The following is a 26187-nucleotide window of genomic DNA, read 5'->3' as shown; positions in this document are numbered from 1 at the left end:
CAATATACTATTCATAAATATCATTGTTAAAATGAGAATAAATATTTTGAGGAACTGTTCAAAATGACAGTGACAATCTGCTAAAATGTGATTTATAATGTCTCTTATCTCTTCTACTGTCTCCTCACAAACTCTACCCACAGAAAAGAAAATACACAATCTAAATGTGCATGCATATATATTACTTTTAACTTACATTATTATTAACATATATGCAGACACACAATTTGCTCATATATCTCTGAGCAACATATATTACAGTGAGAACAAGTATTTCAAATTCTTCTGTTTAGAAAAAACCACCTGTTAAATAACTTTCCAAACTAAATGTTCTTTTCTTTTCTTTTTTTTACAGAGACAGAGAGAGAGAGACAGAGAGAGGACAGATAGGGACAGAGATAGGAAGGGAGATGAGAAGCATCAATTCTTCATTGTGGCTCCTTAGTTGTTCATTGATTGCTTTCTCATATGTGCCTTGACTGGGGAGCTACAGCAGAGTGAGTGACCCCTTGCTCAAGCCAGAAACCTTGGGGTCAAGCCAGTGACCTTTGGGCTCAAGCCAGCGACCATGGGGTCATGTCTATGATCCCATGCTCAAGCCAGAGACCCTGCGCTCAAGCTGGTGAGCCTGTGCTCAAGCCTGCGACCTCTGGGTTTTGGTCCTGAGGTCCTCTGCACCCCAGTCTGATGCCCTAACTACTGCGCCACCGCCTGGTCAGGCTAAACATTCTTTATTCCATAATTTTAGCCTTTTATGAAGGTTTATTTATTAGAATCCTTTTACAAATGTATAAAATGAAGAAGGCAAGAGTAATTTAATAGAAGAGGAAAAGATTGTGGATTCTTGTCAGAAAGCTTCAACTGATATAAATTTCTATCGTATATACTTATCCAAGAGTTTGTGATAGAAATATCTTTGGGTAGACTATGTTTAGCCTAAAGTTTACAATAGTTTCTGGTTTGCTCTGAGTGCTTTATAAAACAAATAAGACATACACGAGGGAGTTTTCATTACTGACAGATTAAGCCTTACTTTGCTAACAAGAGCAGGAATGTTCATTGAATTTGTTGCAAATCCCATGCCATATGCCATAGCAGCTTCTACTCCCAAGAAACTGGCCACAAGCTTTTCTAGTTCTTCATGTTTGTCTAGGTTTCCTGTGTGAATAAGTTAATGGAGAGAATATTACCAAACTCCAAACGTAAGAACCATTCATTACTTTATTAAAATAAATCATATTAATTGAATTGTTGTTTTAATCCACGAAGTATCAGTGTGAGTCACAGTAATAAATATCCAGCAAGATGCCTGATAACTTCTAAGGCGACCAGTCGCTGGAACAAAATGGAAGAATTTAGAATCTGCTTTTTAGTAAATAAATTAAGTCTCTTCACATAAATTTATAATCCTTTGTGTTATATGGACTTGTACCACTAATAAAAAGAATTAGCATTTACTAAGTATTTACCATATTATTTCTTAAAATAGTCCTAAAAGGTAGGATTTTTTATTAGCTCCAAATGACCAGTGTAGAAACAGATGAACCCTTATCTGCTCACGGGCTTAGATATTAGAGATATGCTCACAGTGCTCTTCAACCGCTATCATTTGCAAAAGTCAGTGAAGTCAATATTCAAGTTAAAAATGAAATAACAGTATGGAATTTTTCTCAAGATATTCCATATATATAACATAAGGAAAAGATAAATATATCTCAAAATGTGTTGAAAGCATTAAAACCATCCATCATTTCAGAAAAATTAAGCATTCTTTACCTGATCTAAACTATATAATAAAGTACATATTTGGACACTTAATATTTTAGTTCTCTATCAGTATTATTCCTAGCCAAACACAGCCTAAACTCACCAATTTCCTGCCGTGTGCTGCACACACCAACTCCGTACTCCTCGAGGACCCTGGCAGCTGCCTCTTGACATGATCCAGTATTCCGTGCAAACCCAAGATAGTTGTACGAACCCATGTTTATTACACCTTTAATTGTATTCCCTGTGTACCTGTATTTCAATAACATGAAAGTTCATAAACCCATGAGCAAGTCAAATATTTGCATGTGAAAATAAACATACTGGCAACACAAAAGGAAGCACCACCTACAGAAAGGAGAGAGAATATAGTCTAGATGAAAAGCAGCTCAAACTCATTACCAGTGACTGAAATGAAAGTTAAAATACCATTTTTCACCAGATAAAATTTAAAAACTGACCATATCCAGATTGGTCAGACAGTTTCAGACAATGGGATAAGAGTATCAGCGAGTACTTTTTTTGGAAGGCAGTTTGGTAGTATACATCCACAGAAAGATACACATACTCTGTGACGCAGCAATGCAATGTCCACACACATGTGAAAGGACAGGCATAAAAGCCTTTGGGAGTCACTATACAATTAACCATGTCCCTTCCTCAGGCACAAAACCACTGACATTCCAAATTGTGGAAGCTCAGACAGTCTGCCAACCAAGTGGGTTTCAGACACCCAACCAACCTAATATGGACATTAAGCATAGACAAGAAATAAAGTGCTGACCTTTTAACTTGACATTTTGGTGTGTTTTTTTTTTAATGTTTATTTTTTATTGATTTTAGAGGGAGGGAGGAAGGGAGAGAGCGAGAGGGAGACAATTTGTTTCTATATGTGCCCTGACTGGGGATCAAACCAGTAACCTCTGTGCTTCGGGATGAAGCTCTAACCCAGTGGTCCCCAACCTTTTTTGGGCCACGACGGGTTTAATGTCAGAAAATATTTTCACGGACTGGCCTTTAGGGTGGGACGGATAAATGTATCATGTGACTGAGACAAGCGTCAAGAATGAGTCTTAGACGAATGTAACAGGGAATCTGGTAATTTTTTAAAAATAAAACATCGTTCAGACTTAAATATAAATAAAACAGAAATAATGTAAGTTATTTATTCTTTCTCTGTGGACTGGTACCAAATGGCCCACGGACCGGTACCAGTCCACGGCCCGGGGGTTGGGGACCACTGCTCTAACCAACTGAGCTATCCAGCCAGGGCGAGATTTGGGGTTTTTTAACACAGGCTGATGCAGCCAAACCTGCATGTATACACCACATACATCAATATTGTAGAATACTAAGTAGCCACTACAAATAATTAGCTCACTCTAAATATACCCAAGAAGGATGTTGCCAAGTAAAAAAACAAAACTAAACAAGACATACTATGATTTCTATAGTATAATACCATTTTTTTTTTCCTTTCATTTTTCCGAAGCTGGAAACGGGGAGGCAGTCAGACAGACTCCCGCATGCACCCAACCGGGATCCACCCGGCATGCCCACCAGGGGGCGATGTTCTGCCCCTCTGGGGCATCGCTCTGTTGCATCCAGAGCCACTCTAGCGCCTGAGGCAGAGGCCACAGAGCCATCACCAGCGCCCGGGCCATCTTTGCTCCAATGGAGCCTTGGCTGCAGGAGGGGAAGAGAGAGACAGAGAGGAAGGAGAGGGGGAGGGGTAGAGAAGCAGATGGGCGCCTCTCCTGTGTGCCCTGGCCAGGAATCGAACCCGGGACCCCTGCACGCCAGGCCAACGCTCTACCGCTGAGCCAACCAGCCAGGGCCAGTATAATACCATTTTTGTAAGTCTAAAACTATCTGTGTGTAACCCTAGTAGATACATTACATACATACCCCACAGAAAACATCTGGAGGAATAATACATAACAAGTTGATAACAGTGTACTTCTGGGAGTAAGGATCTGTGAGGGAGTGGACTCAGAGAGACAGGGGTTAGCTGTTAATGGGGACTTACAATTTATTTGTATTGCTTGTCTTTTCTTTGACAAAGCAATCATGTAATAGTTCAGCAATCTAAACAACAAAATAAAATTTTGTGACTATAAAAAGTTTTCAAATCATTCAATTCATTTAAGTAAAAACACTGTATTTCCTTGTATCATCTGATAAATCAAAAAGTCTAGAAATAAACTCAGATACTTGATTCTGGAAGTGGCATTGCAGAAAGGGTAGTTTTTGTTTTTTCTTTTGTTCTCTTTTAATAATTCAAAATTTGTTTTCAATTATAACCCAGTAAGTATCAAACTAATAAAAAATGTATTTTAAACACCTCAGCAACAATGAACAATATTCAGGGAAACTAATCATGTTGTATTGTACTTTCAGCTTCCACTGCTGTTTTGACAAAATACTGTGAAATTGGCAATGAAATATTTTCTGAAGTGAAAAAAAATTACTGTTTCTGTTAAATAATTTCCCTACCTGCCCAGGTATGGTGCAGTGAATAGAGCATTGGCCTGGAACACTGAGGACCCAGGTTTGAAACCCCGAGGTGGTTGGCTTGAATGCGGGCTCCGATGGCTCGAGCACAGGGTCGCTGGCTTGAGCAAGGGGTCACTGGCTGGGCTGGATCCTCCCAGTCAAGGCACATATGAGAAAGCAATAAATGAACAACTAAAGTGATGTAACTATGAGTTGGTGCTTCTCATTCCTCTCCCTTCCTGTCTGTCCCTTTCTGTCTCTCTCTCTCTCTAAAGAAAAAAAAAAACCCAAACCAGACTTACCTGAATGACCAGTTGTAGTCATAAGACTGTCTCTCCATGATGTCCACCCTGGCCCCAGGCACACTACAGATGGGTCGATTCCAGTTGTCTCTAATCCTCATGTACAGGTTCCTTGTATAGAAATTTTCGAAATCCTGATACAATGACACAAAGTCCTGCCAACAAATGGTGAAATACCATAAATTTAACTGAGTTACTTTTTAAAAATTTACAACTTCCCTTTTCATATTGCAAGAGCACTTGAGAATGAGAGGTCAGTTATACTGAATTAACCAAAACGGAAAACATTTTGAAAAGCATAAATTCTGTTTATTTTAAAACAATCATCAGGTTAGCTTTAATGGTTGACCTATAAGAAATGGTCACAAATAACTAACTCACTGCATGAATGTAGAGCCAAAGAATTTAATAAAGTCAACATCATAAAAATAAAACTTAAGTGTTCAATTCTGTCATTAGATGGTTCCTTCCTAATAAACTCAGAAAGACTGCTCTTTTGTCCCCTGACCCCCAAGTAAAATACTGACTGGGGAAATGTTGTAAAAACCCCTATAATTTCTGTTTCAAACAAGAAAAATAATTCAAAATTAAAATTTCATTCTCAGCATATTTTCAAGCATTACAATGAAACAAGTTTTTAAAAAATGGCAAACAAGAAACAATGAGAAGTAGCTTATAGAAAGATCCTATTGCCGATATCCTTCCTTAGATGGGAGTTTTTATAAGTACGTAAGTAAGTAAATAAATAAATGTTTTCAAAATGAATTTCTGTTACCAGGGACATTAAAACCCTTCATTCCTCCCTGAAATTAAGTTATACTAAAATTAGGTCTATAAAAAATAAAATCACAGTGGAGCTAAAATGAATAAATTATGCTATGACCCATGTAGTTTGACTACTGCTCAGAACACACGACCAAACCACGTAGACTCTACTTAACTCCTGAAGGTAAAGAGTAAAACAAACAAAACTGTACTATAAATAAATGAATAAATACACTAGACTAGAGCAATCTGATGAATGTTCAGCAGATAAAATATATTATGCTCACTTTGTTAAAGATGGCACTGCCCACATGGAAGCCCGTCGCCCAGGTGATAATATTGGTTGCCCTTCTTGCTTGGGATGGGCGTGATTATGTTAATGTGTTGGGGGAGGGCTTCTGCACCAAAAGGTTTTAAAAGGAAGAGAGATCATGTTGTTGGGGGGGGGGGGTGATTACGACTTAGGAGGAGCCCATGCTGTAGGAGAGGAGAGCAGAGAAAGGCCACTGGAAGAGAGGAGAAGCAGCCAAGATGGCGGAGTGCTGAAGTAGAAGCCAGTTTGTGCAGAGAGCAGGAGATGGGGAACAGAGGTGAATAAGGCTGGTGAGCTAGAAACCTTTGATTCTAGGAAACTCAGATAAGTCAGTAGCTTTGTGAGCATTGAATGAGTGGGTTTTGGAGCCCAGTGTGTGTTTTTACTTGCCCGCCGGGTGCAAGCTACGATTAAAGGTAATGGCCCACCAGTTCTTGGCTCCGTTGTTTCATTATTGTCTGTCTGAATCTAATGCGAACCTGCATGGGCCAGGCGGCTGTGATGGTGGTCATGGCTACTGGCTTTACATCCAGAAGGAAGGAACAATCCAGAAGGAAGGAAGAGTGGAAGATGCAAATGAGAAGTGATGATGAGCCCAGGTGGCTGAGAAAGAAGGAGGAAATGAAATCCTAAGGGAACTGGCCTTCGCCCCTCAGGTGGAGGAGCCTGAGGTGAGAGCATAGATTTGCTGGGGAAAAGGGAACCCTGGGCGGGGTGGGGCCGGAGCGGAGTGCACCAGGACAGTGGAGGATGTGTGACATCCATACGGAGGAGCAGGGAGAGAAGGCTGCCTGCGGACATGGAATCTGATGACCGGGCTCCACACGGAGAGCTATAGGAGCTACAGGCTAAAACCAGAAAGCAGGTTGCGCACGTCCGTGTGAGGAAACACTACTTACTGCTCTCAAGCCAGCACTTTAGGCCACAGCTGGCACTGGAGACTTACCAGGGCGAATGATAAGTAACTAACTTATCCTCAATATTTTAAGATCTCAACACTTACTTCTCTTAGAAATCTCCCTTTGACATCCTTTGTTTCTCAACTTTTATCAAGTCATAGACAACATCAAAATGTCCAGACTGCTATATTTCACATCTGCTACAAACTGAATTGGATGTCTTCCCTCCACCCACCCCAACTCATATGTTGAAGGTCCAATCCCCAATGTGACTGTATTGCAGTTAGTGCCTTTACGGAAGTAATGGTAACTAAACGAGGTTCTAAGGGTGAGGTCCTAATCCAATAAGCTGGCAAGCTCATAAGAAGAGGGAGTCACCAGAGCATGCTGTCTCTCAGCACACTCGCACAGAGAAAGCCATGGAAGAAGGCACCATCTAGAAACAGAGAGAGGCTTCACCAACCAACCCTGCCGGAACCTTGATCATGGACTTCTAGCCTCCAGAACAATAGAAAATAAATTTCTGTTTTTTAAAAAAAGAGAATATGATGAATAAAAACTGGAACAGAGGCATCCAAATCCTAATTAAGGACTTTCCTTTGACTACTATTCACCATGCATTTATTTTCCAAAGAAAAAACAAAAATGTCTCCAATCCTTAGTATTGTCTCAACAGGGTAAACAGTAGTAACTCTTCTTGATCTCATTTCTTCATAACCTTTCTAAACATTGCACATTGATGTTAAAGGTATTAACTCAAATGCCTAGGAGAAATATTCCTTCACAGACAACTTTTTATTATCAAGGGGGAGCAATATTCTTTGTTTTTACAATATAAACACTGGAAAAAACTTAAGAGTCTGATCTTATCTACTATTAGGGTTATCAAACTGCAAGACAGAAAAAGAACTGCAGGCTAGAATGAAGCAGAGCTTTGGGTAACCAGGGACAAAGCTGTACGTGGTTAGGAGGGAGGGATGGGCTCCAATCTCCTAATAAGATCAGGAAGCGCCCCCTCTCCTCTTAGATGGTAGAAGAAAACAGACTTGTACAGTGAAGGAGTTGTCACTGGGAGGGATGTTACAGACCAAAAGCAGGTGGGCAGGATGGTGGAAAAGAGGGTCCCCTTTACCCCCCTGCTCAGCTAAATTCCAGGATAGCAGCGTAAACAGCAGTTCAAGCTAGGTAGAGAACGCTAAAGGGCGCTAGCCAAACTCCCTGCAGCCTAGCAATGGAGTAAGAAAACAGAGAGGAGCCTGACCTGCAGTGGTGCAGTGGATAGAGCCTCGACCTGGACTGCTGAGGGCTTCAGTTCAAACCCCAGGCTTGCTCAGTCAAGGGACATATGAGAAGCAACTACTACAAATTGATGCTTCCCGTTCCTCCCTCCCCTCTCTCTAAAATCAATAAATCTTACAAAAAAAAAAAAAGGCAACTTAAGAAAAGAAACAGAAAAGAAAAGAAAGCAGAGAAGGAAATAGCTATTTGGGGTTCCAGTTCTAGGCAACAGGAATGTCTGTTTCTAAAACTATCTTATACATTTTATTCTAGGACTAGGGTTAAACCAGTTTTCATTCATTCATTTAAATACCTTTTACTGAACACTCAATATATGTTAGATTCTTGGTTGGCCTCGGGATACATTAAAGGACAGGAGAGTGCTCTCTGCCCAACAAATGACACCCCCACTAGTTCCTACCCTCCTTTCCCTCCACATCCCATCCCTCCCCTCCATCTCACGCCCCATCCCCCTCTTCCTCCTCCTCAGTTTAGTCTCTGTGAAATGCTTCTAGTCAGGACAAATCTAATACCTACTTGCTTAGTCACTGAACATTTACTGAGCAGTACTTTGCAGGCACTAAAGCTAGGCATCGGGATGAAAGCGAGTAAGACGACAGCTGCACTCCGAGGATCTCTTAGTGCAGTACAGCAATATTTAGCGGATGTGCCACAAGAATTTTTAAAACATGCAGTACCTGACTATTTAGTCAGAAGCACTGACTTCTTTCCCCTTCGATTGTCAAATAAAAAAAATGACAACAGCCAACACTACAATAGCCATCAAATGTGAATGAATCAAAATTGTACCTTTTTTTGGTCAGATGGGCAAAAAATTATTTTTTGGTGTGCTGCAGAATTTTAGTAATTAGTTTATGTGTGCCACGAGATGAAAAAGGTTGAAAATCACCGAGAGGTATATAAAGTTACAATGCAATATAACAAGTACTATAAAGGGATGCTTGCCCAGGGAAAGTGCCTAACGGGTAGGTGATTGGGAATGACAAGGTTAAGTTCAAGCCTTCAGGATACTCTTTATAGGCACTTTTCCTGAAGATCTTCACAAACCCCCTTATCCAAGTAACATCCGTGGTAAAGTAGCGAACAATACCTAGTTGAGACTACACGCTGGACGGTTGGGCCGGAAGTACTCTCCAGTTTAAAGTGACTTCTAGACTCTAGCCTCAAAAAGAAAAAATAAAGTTTATGGATTTGTTAATTAGGGATTGGTGAAGACCTTACCAAATAGTTTGGGGTCATCTCATAATCAGCAAATAAATATCCTTTATTGTTTAAGTCTATTTAAACAACATCCTATATTGTTTAAAATAAATAGGTACCATCTATTCCATGTAGGCCTTAACATCACAGGGGGAAAAGGCCGGGTCCTACCACTTTCAGAAGCTGACTTTAGAACAACTGTCCATGTTTGTTAAGAGCAATTCTGGCCAACACAGATGTACAAATACTTTTGATGATAATAAAGGTGATGAATAATCACATCAATAGCAATAAGAGCTCCCATTTACTTAGTATTTATATTTCTGCTTAGTGCTTTAAGTATATATTCTCTTAAAAATCCCTGTACCCTCTTACACAAAGTATTACCGTATTTCCCCATGTATAAGACGCATTTTCGAAAAATCTGGGTTCTAAAAACTGAGCATGTCTTATACAGTGGTTGTAGATATTTTTACTTGCATTTCTCGCTTAAGGAGTTGTATGAATTTTATGATGAATAAAACTTGAGTTCAATAACTTTATGTCATATAATTTTTTTTGAAATTTCAGGCCCCAAAATTAAGGTGTGTCTTATATATGGGGAAATATGGAATTCCCATTTTACAGAAAGGCAAAATGGCTTTCCCAGTTAGCGAAATAGACAAAAGCAGACAGGAACTGACCAAGTCTTTTGATTCTAAAGTCTGTGCTCCTAATAACCCCAATGCCACACTGCCTTCCATTCTGTTGCTGCTGCTAAATCAATCTGAAATATTCTCCGTTCAATGTACTTGACAACCACTGTGCTATTGGCCTTCCCACACTTTCTATGTCTGTTTGATCAGAACAGCGTGCGTAGGTATGCACGTCCGTAGGTATATATACAAACAAACTCAAAGGCTAAAAACAGTACTTCCCAGATACCCTGCCAATAGAGTTATGGATGTGGGGTAGGTTCTACTGGCGGGAGGCAGAGGCCGCTGTTCCACACCAGTGAAGGAGACGAGTTCTACCAGAACTTCATGATGGCAGCATCAGCTAGATTACACCCTCCTGCTGATACACCAGCTTTGTGCTTGAGGACTGGCTGTGACGGCCGCCATGGTAGCACTCCTGGCAGGACCGGTTTTCTAATCTGGGGTGGTTGCTCAGTTAGGGACGGGAGGCTGAACTTCACTGCACCAGACCCTCCACAATGCTCTAAGTGCCTGATTCCCTGTTTGCTTGAATAACCTTCAGTGATTCCAATTTATACCTTTCGAACTTGACTGGTTCAAAAGCACATTCCCTATGCTTATTTTTGGGAAATAAATATTTAATCAGTATTACCTGTATTTTATAGATTAAAAGAATAAAACTTGTTGAAGTCACAATTCAGTGATACAGCTAGACTAGGACTCTAGCACTATTCCAAACTGAACCTTACTTCTAATTCCAACAGAATTCTAAATGCCAGTTCTAACTTAGTAACTTTTACTTATTTCAGAGTCTAAGGCACAAATCTCAATATATCAAAGGACAAAATCTCTCTCAAAAGTGAACATTTCAGGTATACAATCACTATTTGCATGTTCAGTTGTAAAGCTTGGAAAACATGCTCAGAAATGTTTCAGTGCCTTCTCAACATCAAAGTGATTTAAAATTTTACCTTAGACCTACTGTGCCCGCTGATGGGGAAAAATGTCACAGTAAACTAACTCTAGCAGTCAGTATGAAGTCTGAAAGAACAAATCAGAATCAGGAAATAGCTTTCCTTCTATTCAAATTGGTTAAGTAAAGAGAAATGGCAGAACAAATAAACATCTACAAATGAGAGTACGTATATGGCATTTATACTTTCAGACTCCTTTTAAATGGCATACTTACTTTGAAAAATAACATTGTCACCGAGGTAGCTGGATATCCACAAAGAAAATTTAAAAAAGAACTTTGAAATCTTTTATCTTATACAGAAATTAATTCAAATTGAATCAAAGTCTTAAATGTAAAATACACAACTATAACCTCTTAAAAAAAACCTTCAGCCTGACTGGTGATGCCACAGTAGATAGAGCACTGACCTGGGACACTAAGGTCTCAGGTTCAAAACCTCAAAGTTGCCAGCATGAGCACAGGGTGGCTTGCTTGAGCGTGGATTCATCAACATGATCTCAAGGGTTGCTGACTTGAAGCCCAAGATCACTAGCTTAGCTTGAGACCCTGGTCAAAACACACATGAGAAGCAATCAACGAACAAATAAAATGACGCAACTAGGAGATGATGCTTCTCATCTTTCTCCCTTCCTGTCTCTCTCATGCACGTGTGCGCACAAAAGACAAATAAATAAATAAATAAACAAAACCTTCATACACTGCTGACCAGAATGTAAAATGGTGTAGCCGCAGTGGAAAACACTTGGTAATTTCTTAAAATGGTAAACATGAATTTCCACATGACCCAATTACTCTATTACTAGGTATATACCTAAAAGAATTGAAAACAGATATTTAAACAAGTATGCGAATGTTTATAGCAGCACTGTTCACAACAGCCAAAAGGTGGTAACACTCCACATGTTCATCGATGGATGAACGGATAAACAAAAGGTGGTAAACCCATTTAATGGATCACAAAAAGAAAAGCAGCACTGATACATGCCACAGGTGGATGGATCTCAAAAACATAAGTGAAAGCCAGACACACAAGGTCACATTGTGTGTGATGCTATCTATATAAAATATAAAGAATAGTTAAAACCACAGAGACAGAAAGCCAATTAGTGGTTGCCAGGAACTTGGGGAGAGGGTAACGGGGAATGACGGCTTAATGGGCGTGGCTTTTGGAGGTGATGACACATTCCAGAGCTATACAGAGGAAATGGTTGCACACCACTGTAAATATAGTAAATGCCCATGAATTATACACTTTAAAACAGTTAATTTTAAGTTATGTAATATTTTCCAATAAAAACAAAAACAAAAAGTAAACCAAAAAAATCCCCTATTAGGCATAAGAAATAATTTAATCTCAAATTCAATCTATCCATACTTTTCGATAGCTACTAGAAAAGAAAAAAGATTCTATTATTTTCAATAACTCTGCTCCTCCTTCCATATTAGAGGAGGCTCCAGACATATAATAAATAATTTCAACTACTGGTGTAGTGCTCCAGCCCGCTGGGAACTACCGGTGTGGCATGGAAAAAACCTACTCAAGACACAAACTTATGTCAGTAGGAAAAGGGGCAGACCTGCCAAGGGAGGCAAAGATGACCTCCTGAAGCTCCTTCTCCCTCAGCTTTCATTGATCAGAAGCAGCGCAGAGGTAACAGGATCACAAGGGAGGGAGGTCAGGTGATAAGGGGAAAGAATGACTAATGGCCATTCTGCTGACATGGAGAAAGGGCTAATTTGGGTCAGTACATTCCTTTTTTTTTTTTTTTTTTTTTTTTTGCTAATTAACAAGCATAAAGAAAGGGGCAATCTAATCTACGGGCAGGCAAACTTCCTAACGCCTGTTCACATGCATTCCTTTATGTCTGCACAAAGGTCACTCACTCATGCTTTCTCGGTGTTTGCATCCAAGAGACATTCACTCAGGGCTTTTAACTAAAGTTCCCCAATACAAGTCATAGAGGGTGGGAGGTTGGATGGGTGATTCCATACATTTTGGCAATTAAGCTGGCAACCCCTGTGTACACTGTAGTGCTGCTGAGGACGCAGGTTTGAAGCTCACGTACTGAGCATGGGGGAAATGAGCAGCGTAAGTGGGCCTGGCATCAACAATCCAACTAGATTCCCAACTGTCTATTCCCCATCATGAAATCACCACATACGTAACCAAAACTTGATTTCTTTATGAAAAGTGCTCCTCTAATGCTGCTAACATCAGTGCGGGGAAAATGAGACGTGACAAAGAAAAGGTTCTTAGAAAGCACAACTTTGGAAATGAAACGTGAATTATCAAATTCAGCAATGGTTTGCGGCGATGACATGTACAAATTCTCCAATCAATCGATCAACCAATCAATCAATCAATCATCTTTCTCCACAAGAACATTCAATTAGTGAAAATTTTGTATTTAATGTTTTAGTCAATTTAAAAACAGCACACACACACCCTCAACAGTAGGGTAGAGCAGTAAAAGCTGGACGTGGCTAGTGAAAAGAAGTCTAGAGTTTGAACTTCTATTTTGACAACATCTTTGCTAGAGAAGGAAGTAAGTAACTCCATAAAATATATACAGAAATGGCTGAAACATGACAAAATTGTTTCAAAACTTAAACTAAAAGAATTTTGTTTTTGTTGCCTATTTTAAATAGAAGTTTTTATTTAATTTTATTTTTAGTGTGCGTGCAAGAGAGGGACAGACAGACAGGAAGGGAGAGAGATGAGAGATGAGAAGCATCAACTGATAGATGTATCACTTTAGTTTTTCATTGATTGCTTTCTCACACCTGCCTTGACCAGGGGGCTCCAACTGAGCCAGTGACCCCTTGCTCAAGCCAGCAACTTTGGGCTTCAAGCCAGTGACCTTTGGGCTCAAGCCAGCAGCCATGGGGTCATGTCTATGATCCCATGCTTAAGGCGGTGACCCCGCGCTCAAGCAGGTGAGCCCATGCTCAAGCCAGATGAGCCTGTGCTCAAACCAGTGACCTCGAGGTTTCTAACCTGGGTCCTCAGTGACCCAGGTTGACGCTCTATGCACTATGCCAGCACCTACCTGGTGAGGCTATTTTATTTTTTAACTTGTTGATTTTAGAGAGGAAAAAGGAGGAGAGAGAAAGAGAGAAACATCAGTTTGTGGTTCCACTTATTTATGCATTCTGGTTGATTCTTGTATGTGCCCCACCCCAGGATCGAACCTGCAGCCTTGGAATATTGGGAGGATGTTCTAAGGAAGGGCTAAGGGAATTTGTTTTTTTCTTTTTTGAGAGAGCGAAGAAGGGGGAGAGACAGAAAGAAAGTGAGTGAGAGAGAGGACAAGGAAGGAACAGAGAGAAGCACTGACTGATTGTTCCACTTAGCTGTGCCATTCCTTCTAATACACGCTCTGACCAGGGCCCAACCCGCGACCTTGGGGCAGGGGGATCGAGCCAGGGCCCTCGGGATCAAGCCGGTGACCCTGGTGCTCTGAGGCATCAATCTATCCACTGTGCCACTGACTAGAGCACAGGCTAGAGGATTTGAAATTCCAAATAATTTTTGCCTGAAAAGGTGTTAAAATTGGAGTCCCCCTATGGTTGAAAAGCATTATGTAGCTATAAGTATTTATTTTATAAACCAACAATGTTGTCTTTACCTCTATTTAATTAAAAAAAATTATGTGAAATAACCTGTGAAAGGTTATTAGACTGGTGATTAAAATCTTTGAACCACAGTTAATTAAGAGCTTCCCTTACCATTCATATAAATCATGCTATTGTTTGTTCTTTCCTGTTTTTAATGCTATAGACAGGAAGCCACTTCCTTGCTGTTTCTATGCTGTACGTGAAAGCCTAAAATGAGATTTCAAGATTAAAGATACGTGTTTTCCCTAGATCTAAAACTGAGTTACCTATGTGCATATGTATTTCACACACACACGACTGTGAATACTTCAAAAGATTCAAAACTTTTTGTTATTATTACCAGCACTCACCATATCATTCATATTTTAAACACTTACTGAATGTCTAATATGCACCAACCACTCTTCTAGGCATATAGTAGTAAATAAAAAAATAACAATAGACACTAAATGATAAAAATACATAAAAATATAAAGTTTTCAGTGAAAAATGCTAAGGGAATCAGAAATCAAACAAGGAAGGAAGATGTACAATGCTGAAGTCGTGCTAAAATTTAGCTCGGGTGGCCAGGCTGGAATAAAGAAGGAAGAGGAAGCGAGAGGACTGTCCTTGATTCTATCTGGAGAAAGAGCTTTCCGGGCAGGCAAGTTCAGTGGCAGTGAGGCAGCGTGGACTGGGTGTGTTCAAGGAACTGCAGAGGCCAGTGTGGCTGGAGCGGACAAGTAAGGGGCTACGCAGTAGAGATAATGTCTGGGAGATTAGAGATGAATAAGAAGCAGTTGGTCTGGATCAGCTAGGCCACACACAGTGTGTGACATAAAGAAGAATCAAGGATAACTCCAAGGTTTTTAGCCTAAGTAACTGGCAGATGAGAACTTTCATTCATGGAGACGGAGAAGACAACTAGCTGGTCGGGGGGCATGTCAGGTCAGTTTTAGGTGTGTTAAGTTTGAGATGCCTATGTGGAGATGTCAAGTGGGCAGCTAGATATAAGGTCTAGAGTTCAATCAGTGCTAGAGGTATAAATTTGGAAGTTATCAGCAAACAGAAGGTGTCGAAAGCCATGATAATGGATAAAGTCACCAAGGGAATGAGTACAGATACCACACGTCAACATTTAGAAGGTGGGTAGATGAGGAGGACCCAGCAAGAGAAAAGGACAGAAAATAGACTGAAAGGCAGAAGAAAACCCAGACCAGTATAACAATCTGGAAACCAAGTGAACAAAATGCTTCCAAGAGAGACTGGTATTGCATCAAATGCTGCAGACAGGCCAAAACAAGGTAAAGACTGAGAAAGGACTTGGAGGATTTTGCAACATAGGTATCACAGGTGACCCTCAGAAGAACTGTTTTAGTTGAATGGTGGAGGCAAAAAGCTACCTGGAGTGGGTTCATTAAAGCGTGGAAAGTGAGACATTGGAAACAGCTATGTCAGGGAATTTTGCTCTTAAAAGAGGAAAGAACACAGTAGTAGATAGAAAGGATAAAAAGGCTTTTTTTTTTTTTTTTTAAGATGGGAGTAATAGTATGTCTTTGCTACTGGGAATGATCTAGTAGACAAACTGGTTCAAAACTGACCCATCAGAGTCCTAACAGTCAAAAGTGGATGTGTATTAAGCAGGAGCAGAGTGCTGGCCAGTCACCAGGTGTTATTTCTAGCAAGCTTACATCTGCATGGTCAGATTTAAGTACAGTAGATCACTTTTTTACATTTGCAGTTATTTACTACCAAAGTTGTGATGGCATTTTCAAAATGCTTCAGTGAGAAACATAAATAAACCAAAATATAGCTTAATATGTTCAACATGCTTTCTTACACTAGGACGTAAGAACTGCTAAAAGCACCAGTGAGAGCTTATGGGTAGTCTCAGGGAACCATGAATTCAATGATCATTTTTAACTATTTTCTTCATTTTGATAAGCATATTAAAATCAGTTTACCAGTTTAATACCCCAACTCCATTTAAACTTGGAATGACTTAGGACAGCAGACAGGACACCACCAGTTCTTTACACTTTTACATTACAGTTAGTATTAAAAAAGTTTCTGAACTGCATTTGAATGCAAAGAAAAGCCGAATAAAGAAAGTGAAGCCTAGCCTGACCTGCGGTGGTGAGGCAGTCAGAGTGTCAACCTGGAATGTGGAGGTCGCCAGTTTGAAACCCTGGGCTTGCCAGGTCAAGGCACATACAAGAAGCAACTACTATAAGTTGATGCTTCCCACTCCTCCCCTCCCATTCTCTCTCTCTCCTCTCTCTTGAAAAAAAAAAGCTACAGCCCTGGCCAGTTGGCTCAGTGGTGGAGCGTCAGCCTGGCGTGCAGGGGTCCCAGGTTCGATTCCCGGCCAGGGAACACAGGAGAGGCGCCCATCTGCTTCTCCACCCCTCCCCCTCTCCTTCCTCTCTGTCTCTCTCTTCCCCTCCCGCAGCGAGGCTCCATTGGAGCAAAGATGGCCCGGGCGCTGGGGATGGCTCCTTGGCCTCTGCCCCAGGCGCTAGAGTGGCTCTGGTAGCGACAGAGCAATGCCCCAGAGGGGCAGAGCATCGCCCCCTGGTGGGCGTGCCGGATGGATCCCGGTCGGGAGCATGCGGGAGTCTGTCTGTCTATCCCGTTTCCAGCTTCAGAAAAATACAAAAAAAAAAAAAAAAAAAAAAGAAGATAAAGCAGCAAAGAATTATAAAATTTAGGCAATGTATATAAAACAGAACAAACTCATGCTAACTCATCTTTATTAGTAGTACCTGTGATTCAATTCTACCCAAAGCAACATACTAAGAACTGGCATAAACAGTTAAAATGGGCTCTCCTTTGTTATGGAATGAGGAAGAAAATAAGGATGTGGTTATGGACACTGCCAACTAAGTGAAATGAGGAAGTGGAAACTATATTTGCATTTCATGATCCCAAGCAAGCACTTTCCCTCACCTCTTTCCAGTGTAACAGTTTAAAATTTCCTATCCCTGGACTACATCTAATCCAGAATCTGAAAATAAACAGGAACTACCTTATGATCCTTTTTTTCTCTCGTATATAATATTTCTTATTACTCCCTCCAAGAATTACTCCCTGATTAAACCTATGTCACTCAGTTTACTTTTTTGTTCTAAATCTGCACACAATTCAGGCACTATTTACCTGTACAGAGCTTTACAAAGGCCCATAAGTTCGAAGTGTTCATGTTTCTTCAACAAAATTAGAAACTACTTAAGAATAAAATCTGTGTGTTCTGATTCTTTCACCCAAGAGTTAAGTACACATTGACAGCCCCAATACTTAAAACAGTTAATTTATCCTGAAACATAAAACAAGTTCCCAAGGATACTGTACTCATTCACAAAATAATTCAGATGAATGCCCCTTCCTGCCTGCCTTCCAATTCATCACACTAGACAGAGCACCAGCTGTGCAAACTGTCACTCTGCTCAAAACTTGGCCAGGACTCCTCAATGCCTACCAAGCTTCTTAGTATGACACTCAAAACAAAACTTCTCCCACGCCCACATTCCGGGTCCCCAAACACTCCTCATGCCCTTGCATACACTATCCTCTCAGCCAGAAATGCTCTTTCCACCACAACCAGCTCGCCCCCATCCCCACCCCCACCTCTGCATGTCGGTTATGTCTCTTCATGTGTTGGGAGAACTCCTTGTACATAAAGATTTTCTAGTTTGAATATGGAATAAAACTTTAGCTCCCATCAGTCATAACTGCCATCAACTCAGTCTCGTAGCAAAATATTGCCTGTAAACCAGTAATTGCAATATCACACAATACAGTAAGTGCATAGTAAGCGGGAAGTTATAGTAAGTAAGCAATAACTGGGATGTAAAACCCCCCACAGATGCACACTAGCTAGAAAGTCTATCTGGGGTGTACAGGAGTAGAAAAAGAGAAGAATCAAAGAAATTTCTATTTGTTCTGGTTTCAATGATAAAAAATAGTTTGGCCCACTGGATCAAGTTCTGAATTCAAGGCTTTACTTGCAAAAAAACCACTGTCTAAATGAAATGAACTTGTAGGCATTTCAAGGCAATGAGTAAGATGGCCAACTTGTGCTGCTACAACTGGCAGGGGTGCAGAATGGCTGAGCCGAGAGAATCCTGGATCCTGAGTCCTCCCACGGCCAGAATCTTCCAACTGTGCTCTGATTGGTTTTGGTCTCCTAGTTGCTGGAAAGGTCCTTTTCCTCTCTCATCTTTCCAGATGCCCCACGTGACCACAACCCATTTCCAGTTTACTGGCTCCTCTCTCACAGGTGACCTTGCTGCCACTACACCTGCCTCTCTCCTCTCACACCGCACAGAAATGAGAGGTATGATGAACAAAAAGAAACTAAATTCTAATTCCCTTCTCTAATCTAGTACATTCCCGGGGCTGGAGGACAACCTCTCCATAGTTCACATGTCAAGGACAAGTCTCTTTTTCGTAAAATCAGGCATTTTCACCCTAACTTCATTTATTTTTGAGAACAGGTATTATATGCATACTGTACAAAATTGTAGCAGCACAAAGGAGTATCCAGGGAAAACTGAAGGGAATTAGGTCCTCCTCCCCACAGACACGAGCACTGCTGTTTACCATTACTAACACAAGATCATTTTCTACTACAAACAGAGGAGTTCAGCCACATTCTGCTCTAGGGCTTGTTTGGGGAGAGGGATTGATCTGTGAGCCAGTCATTTATGTATAATGTGTCTCTGAGAAAGCACATCACGAGTTCTAAAGAACAGAATCTGTCAGATGACTGTGGACACAACCTGGGACACCAGATGGTATGTGAACAGAAAGAACGTGGCTTTCGGCACTTCAGTGACCTGGTCCACACACCAGCTCCGAAACTAGGCATCTTAGGGAACACTACCTAACTTTCTTATCCATAAAATAGGGATAGGTTCTTGTGATGATTAAATTAAAATATGTTAAAGGCTTTAGCTTCTCTATGCCTTTAACCTTGTTTTCAACTTTCTTTGTGGAGTGTTTTCATTTAACAGCATCTAAAATTTTATTTTAAAAGGCTTCCATTTACACAATGAAAGGTTTTCTAACAATTACCTTTTGTTCTTCTCTTTCTGTTGCATGGTGACACTTTTCAATTCTCCAATGCCTCAAGAAATCTCGAAGATACCCAAAGAGGGTGAGCACACCATACCCCACATAAGTAAGCACAGCAACCAGCATTGGGGTTTCTTCAAAAGCTTCATTAAATGGCCTTTTATACAGTCCTCCATTTTGTGTAACATGATGAATCTGAAAGGGAGATTTAAAATGCTTATTTCAATCACAGTAAGGAACAGATTTCTACTTAAAAGTTTAAGTAGTCCTTACAGATTTGTATAACTATGCCTTCAGAATTCTCTAAATGATAGTTGAAAAATAATCCACTAAAATCTAAGAGAGCATAATTCTTTTCAATAGAAGCAAGTTATATATAATTTGGATGAACAGCAAATAAAAACAGAGGGAGAACGACTGACTGCCTAAGAACAATGCCTAACTGATTCTATCATTATTTTATTTCATGAATTAGATCCTTAAATACTCTGGTTTGAGAATATATAATTTCCTTTGTTCTAAAAGAAAACAAGAAATATTGGGGGGAATATTTTGCAAAGTATATGACTGTCTAACTACTATGCTGTACACCTGAAACTAACACAAAATAATATCGGAGGTTAACACTTTGTAAAGTATATGACTGTCCAACCACTCTACTGCACACCAGAAACTAAAACAAAATAATACTGGGGCCCGGGCCAGTCAGCTCAACGGTAGAGAAACAACCATCTGCTTCCCACCCATTCCCCTCCTCCTTTTCTCTCTTTTCCTCCCGCAGTTTGAGTAAGTTGGCCCAGGGCACTGAGGATTACCCCATGGCCTCTGCCTCAGGTGCTAAAATAGCTCAGTTGCCAATCAACAGAGCAATGGCCCCTAACGGGCAGAGCATTGCCCCCTAGTGGACTTACCAGGTGGATCATGGTTAGGTTGTACATGGGAATCTATCTCTCTGCCTCCCTGCCTCTCAATATACAAAAACAAAACAAAACTGAATTCAAACTAATTAAAAAAAATAAAGAAAACATATAAATCAATGTACAGAAAGCCTATCATAAATAATAGTATATTAGTTTATAAATGAGGTGACCCAAAGTAAATTCAGTTCTCCCAACCCCACTAAAAAAGAATTTACCAGAAGCCAATTTTTCAGTTGAGCCCTTTACTAGAGTTATGAAAGTCCCAAAGGAATAAAAGATTTGTCCGCTCTCAGGCAACCTGATCAGAGATATGATATAAGAACTTAATAAAAATCCACAAAACTATAGAAACTAATATATATACACATACTCCAGGGTTAAATATGTTTTAGAATATTGTATCCTAGTTATGTTAGTTTTGGAAACCTACCTGAATGCTGTAAGTTAGAACAGTTTGGAAAAAATAGTATTTGACAAAGGAAAACATTCAGATAGGCATGATACATGGAATTTGTTGGTAATGATTCAATTGATGGCCTAAAGAGCTTATGAAAACTACTTGTAAAACTGGTTTAAGTAATCAATCTCTTCCCCAAAGAGGTGTAAGTTTGTGTCAATGTTTAATACTTAAAACTTTTTTGTAGAAGATTGTAATATGTTTTGAAGAAAATAGCTAGAAACGAGTCAATATCTGAAGATAGGAAATTATTTAAAAATTAACACTATAGGCCCTGGCCGGTTGGCTCAGCGGTAGAGCGTCGGCGTGCAGGGGACCCGGGTTCGATTCCCGGCCAGGGCACATAGGAGAAGCGCCCATTTGCTTCTCCACCCCCTCCCCCTCCTTCCTCTCTGTCTCTCTCTTCCCCTCCCGCAGCCAAGGCTCCATTGGAGCAAGGATGGCCCGGGCGCTGGGGATGGCTCCTTGGCCTCTGCCCCAGGCGCTAGAGTGGCTCTGGTGGTGGCAGAGCGATGCCCCGGAGGGGCAGAGCATCGCCCCTGGTGGGTGTGCCGGGTGGATCCCGGTCCGGTGCATGCGGGAGTCTGTCTGACTGTCTCTCCCTGTTTCCAGCTTCAGAAAAATACAAAAAAAAGAAAAAAAAAAAGAAAAAAAATTAACACTATAATATGCTATTAAGCTAAACAAAACAAAATCAAATCACAAGAAAAACAACACTGTGATCTCTTTAAAGAACTATATCTAAAAATATTTTGTCATGTATCAGTATCCAACTCTCCAAAACGCTGAAATTGTTAAAACTATTTTCTCTGAATTGAACATAAAAATAAAAAGTGAGGCAATGTTCAGAGCTCCCAAGTCTAACAAATGTGTAGCAGATTTATGAGTCAGGAATGCTGTGGGCGGATGGATCTCTTTAAAAGATATTTGCTTGTATTTGAGACACACCCAAACCAGCAGGATCAAGTAAATGCATACTGTTGGTGGGACTAAGAAGAAGGAAGTTAAACCATTAGTTTGCTTTTAATTTAACTGCTATGAGATTCTATCATAGCCACATTTAAAATTAAATGCATTTTAAGGAATTGAGATTCAACTACAGTATAAATTTTTGGAATGGGTCTCAGTTAAAAACACAGGTCACACTCCTGCTTCACTGAACCTGCTGTTGATTCCATCTAATGTAGTCTTCCTTTCAGTTACTATATTCTTCATTCTGATTGTTTTTTAATGATTTCTCTTCTTGTGTAAGTTCTCACTGAATTCATCTACTCTTCCTCTAAGTTCACTAAGCATCCTTATAAACCGGTGTTTTGAACTCTATCTGGTGGACAGATGGCTTGCTTCCATTTCATGAGTTCTTTTGCTGGAGTTTTGTCCTAGTCTTTCATTTGGGCATTGTTGTTTTGTCCCCTCTTAGCAGCCTCTCTGTATTTGTTTCTAAGTATTAGGTAGATTGCTACAACTCCTAGTCTTGGCAGTGGCCTTATGTAGCAGGTGTCCTGTGAGGCCCAGTGGCACAGAGTGTCTCCCTGGTCACCTGAGACAGGCGCTCCAGGGGTATCGCTTGTGTGGGGTGGGTGCTCTCCTGTTGTAGCTGAGCCTTACTGCTAGCACATCAGTGAGTTGGACTGGCCTCTGGCTGACTGGCTGTGAGAACTAGCCGGGACAAGCGGTTATGCTGGGCTGACCCCACAGAGTGGCATTCGCTTTAGTGGGGCTCTGGTGACTGCTGGAGTCTACCCTTTGGTCGTTTGTGGAGCAGGTTGAGTGAGTGGTGCTCTGGTGGAAACCACAGGTCACTCTGATCATACAAGGTCAGAATGGACAGGCCAACTGATATGCAAACCTGTGATAGGTACAAAAGTCTTAGAATTCAGAACGAAATTATTTGATCTTCAGATCTTTAAGTACTGATGCTGTTATCTCTGACATTATATGTACAATGTTCCATAAAAAAAAATCACCAGGTTTATTTTGCTCATTATTGCACATCTAGCACTCAGGATGGTATCTATTAAGTCTTAATGTAGGGCCAGTAGTCACGGCAGTCGTGGCCATTCAGATGCAGGTTCCCATTGAATTTGAACAGATGGTAAAGAAACAGTGGAGCCAAAAAATGGTGGGCCGTTCCTTTATTAAAGTCTCACACCAGCCGACAAGCAAACATACAAGGAAAACAATTCCTTTTCACTCAAGGCTCCCAAAGCCCTGACACATTTTCTGGTTCCACAACCAGAAGAATCTTCTCCAGTTTCTCCTAGAATCAAAGGCCCCACCAGTCTCAGCGGAGATTGCAAAGCCCCTCAGCTCTGGTTCCCCATATGGACAACTTCTCTTTCCCTACCAACATGGCTTCTTCTTCAGCACTCTGCATTCCCTCTGCAAACATGGCTTCTTTCTTTGCTCTCCTTCTGCTCGGTCTTTTCAAAACTTTCTGGCGCAAAAACCTCTCCTCCAGCAAACATTAACAAAACAATGGCCCTTCTCAAGCAGGAAGGTAATTTGCAATTTCACAGACCATAGATACCTGGTGCTGCCCAGCCCCCAGTGCAAACTATAAGTGAGCAAACATAAAAATCATATTTTACAAACTTATTTGACCAACAGCTAACAAATAGTAAGTACACAATAATGTTTCCTTTTATTACCATTGGTATTGCAGAAAATAGCACCATGTAGGGTGTTTGTTGAATGAATGAAAATATACATTATGCTTTTTGCTCTTTCAACAATAAGTACCATGATAGAAGGGGTTAAGTAAGTTGGAGTGAATATATAATGAAATATTAGGACATTTCTATAACCTAGACCATTTAGTCTCAACTGGACTGGAGATCAAGTTCACTCTAAACAGAACATGGGCCGGAAGGTTGTACAATGTATTTCACATTCTGGATTCACTATGCAAGAGAACTCTTAAGGGGTCTTTCATTCATTCTAACTTGAAAATTATAGCATCAACAAAGCAATCAAGAAAAATAAAAGTGCCTGACCAGGCAGTGGCACAGTGGATAGAGCGTCGGACTGGGATGCGGAAGGGCCCAGGTTCGAGACCCTGAGGTTGCCAGCTTGAGCACGGGCTCATCTGGTTTGAGCAAAAAGCTACCAGCTTGGACACAGGTTGCTGGCTCGAGCAAGGGGTTACTCGGTCTGCTGAAGGCCCGCAGTCAAGGTACATATGAGAAAGCAATCAATGAACAACTAAGGTGTTGCAATGAAAAACTGAAGATTGATGCTTCTCATCTTTCTGCGTTCCTGTCTATTCCTCTCTCTGATTCTCTCTCTGTCCCTGTAAAAAACAAACAAAAACAACAACAACAAAAAAAACCATATCACTCCCTAAAGGTTAAAAAAAGGAGCCTGCAGACATTAAGCAGACAAAAGTGTGACACTGTTACACTTGTTATTAATCAAGGAGAGATTTAAGAACTCCAAAGAATACTAAGATAGGCTTGCTTAAACATTATTTTTCAAGAAAATTTTAAAAAAAGAAGAAAAGAAACAGCCAAGACAATAGTACATCACCATAAAACACAAAGAGAATAAGGGGAAGGCGAAGAAATCAAACTGAGAAGCCATTTTGTTCACATGCCTGTAGGCTACCAACCGTACTTATAAGCAGCTGAAAGGGCACTCCAACCAAAGCAATAACGGGGCGTGCTCTAATCAAACATAAAACCATAAACTTAATATACATGCAGTAAAACTGTCTGAAAAAGACACAGACTCTGGAGTGGGGAGTGAAATAGGGAAGGATGCATACTTCCTACTTATAATCCTCTGAACTGATTTATTTTTCATTTTTAACAGTATGTATTACTGAATTTTTATTGTTTTACTTTTTAAATGTTTTAACTAAATTTTCTCACTGATGTTGCTCACCATCTGGAGTAAAACAGAGTTAATTAAAGCGGCATACACCTCTCATCATAACCTCAGGTCATCTCAGTCTACAGATTCTCTACAGAATTCTCACCTACTTGTTAGATCTCAAAAGGATTTGATATGGTGATAAGTAAATACAAATCTACATTTCAATCCCCAGTTTCTTCCCCAGAATGGCAAACGTACATTTCCACCTGCCTCCTACATAGCCACTTAGAGATCCCAAATTCAGTAAGTCTGAAGCTGCCTGACCAGGCAGTGACGCAGTGACTAGAGCACTGGACTGAGATGCGGGGGACCCAGGTTCGAAACCTCTAGGTCGCCAGCTTGAGCCCCGCAGGTTCATCAGGTTTGAGCACAGGCTCACCAGCTTGAGCGAGGGGTCATGGCTTGAGCGTGGGATCATAGACATGACCCCGTGGTCGCTGGCTTGAGCAAGGGGTCACTCGCTCTGCTGTAGCCCCCCTTCCCACCCCCTGTTAAGGCACATATGAGAAAGCAATCACTGAACAACTAAGGAGCTGCAAAGAAGAATTGATACTTCTCATCTCTCCTTCTGTCTGTCCCTATCTGTCCCTCTCTCTTTCTGACTCTATCAAAAAAATTTTAAAAGTCTGAAGCTGGATTTATCTCACCATCTTAACTCCTCCCTCACTTAAACCTGATCCTCCCCTCCTCCTGTGTCACCCAGCTGGTTGACACAATCACCATCCAGTCTACCCAGTCTCCCAAGTTTGAATCATCTTTTGGCTCGACCTTATTTTCTGGCTTCTATCTAGAACTAGTAATAAATTTTTATGCCTAGTTCAAGACTTTCTCATGGGGCACCAGGGAATTTTAAGGAGGCTAAAAATGCTCACTCTATATTTATTGATCTTAGAGAGAGATTAGAGAGAAAGAGGAGGAAGGAGTAGGAAGCATTAATTCATAGTAACTGCTTCTCATATGTACTGTGACCAGGCAAGCCCAGGGTTTCAAACCAGCAACTTCAGCATTCCAGGTCGATGCTCTATCCACTGCGCCACCATAGGTCAGGCTACTCTGTATCTTCAGAGAGGTACTAAAGACATAATATACATACAGGTAAAAAATTATGAAGTTGGCCTTGGCCGGTTGGCTCAGCGGTAGAGCGTCGGCCTGGCGTGCGGGGGACCCAGGTTCGATTCCCAGCCAGTGCACACAGGAGAAGCGCCCATTTGCTTCTCCACCCCCCCTCCTTCCTTTCTGTCTCTCTCTTCCCCTCCCGCAGCCAAGGCTCCATTGGAGCAAAGATGGCCCGGGCGCTGGGGATGGCTCCTTGGCCTCTGCCCCAGGTGCTAGAGTGGCTCTGGTCCCGGTAGAGCGACGCCCCGGAGGGGCAGAGCATCGCCCCCAGGTGGGCAGAGCGTCGCCCCTGGTGGGCGTGCCGGGTGGATCCCTGTCGGGCGCATGCGGGAGTCTGACTGTCTCTCCCTGTTTCCGGCTTCAGAGAAATACAAAAAAAAAAAATTATGAAGTTGTACATCTAGCATATTTTATGCACTAACTGAATGTACGTTACTCCCCAATTTAAAAA

At 41.0% G+C, this 26187-nt stretch overlaps 1 protein-coding gene across 1 annotated transcript in view; it reads right to left on the bottom strand.

Annotated features, from left to right (window-relative positions):
• Positions 1-26187, bottom strand: part of SPTLC2 (serine palmitoyltransferase long chain base subunit 2) — a 102143-nt gene that overhangs the window by 58723 nt on the left and 17233 nt on the right. Inside the window, exons 2-5 of the mRNA XM_066344477.1 lie at positions 19368-19562; positions 4566-4720; positions 1871-2019; positions 1034-1158 (exon numbers count right to left, since the gene is read on the bottom strand). Of these exons, the coding sequence (XP_066200574.1) occupies positions 1034-1158; positions 1871-2019; positions 4566-4720; positions 19368-19562 (624 nt within the window). The remainder of the gene's footprint in view (positions 1-1033; positions 1159-1870; positions 2020-4565; positions 4721-19367; positions 19563-26187) is intronic.

The sequence above is a fragment of the Saccopteryx leptura genome, chromosome 6 (assembly GCF_036850995.1).
Source record: "Saccopteryx leptura isolate mSacLep1 chromosome 6, mSacLep1_pri_phased_curated, whole genome shotgun sequence".
Classification (NCBI taxonomy): domain Eukaryota; kingdom Metazoa; phylum Chordata; class Mammalia; order Chiroptera; family Emballonuridae; genus Saccopteryx; species Saccopteryx leptura.
The sequence above is the reverse complement of the archived record's forward strand: the minus strand, read 5'-3'. Positions and strand labels throughout refer to the sequence as shown.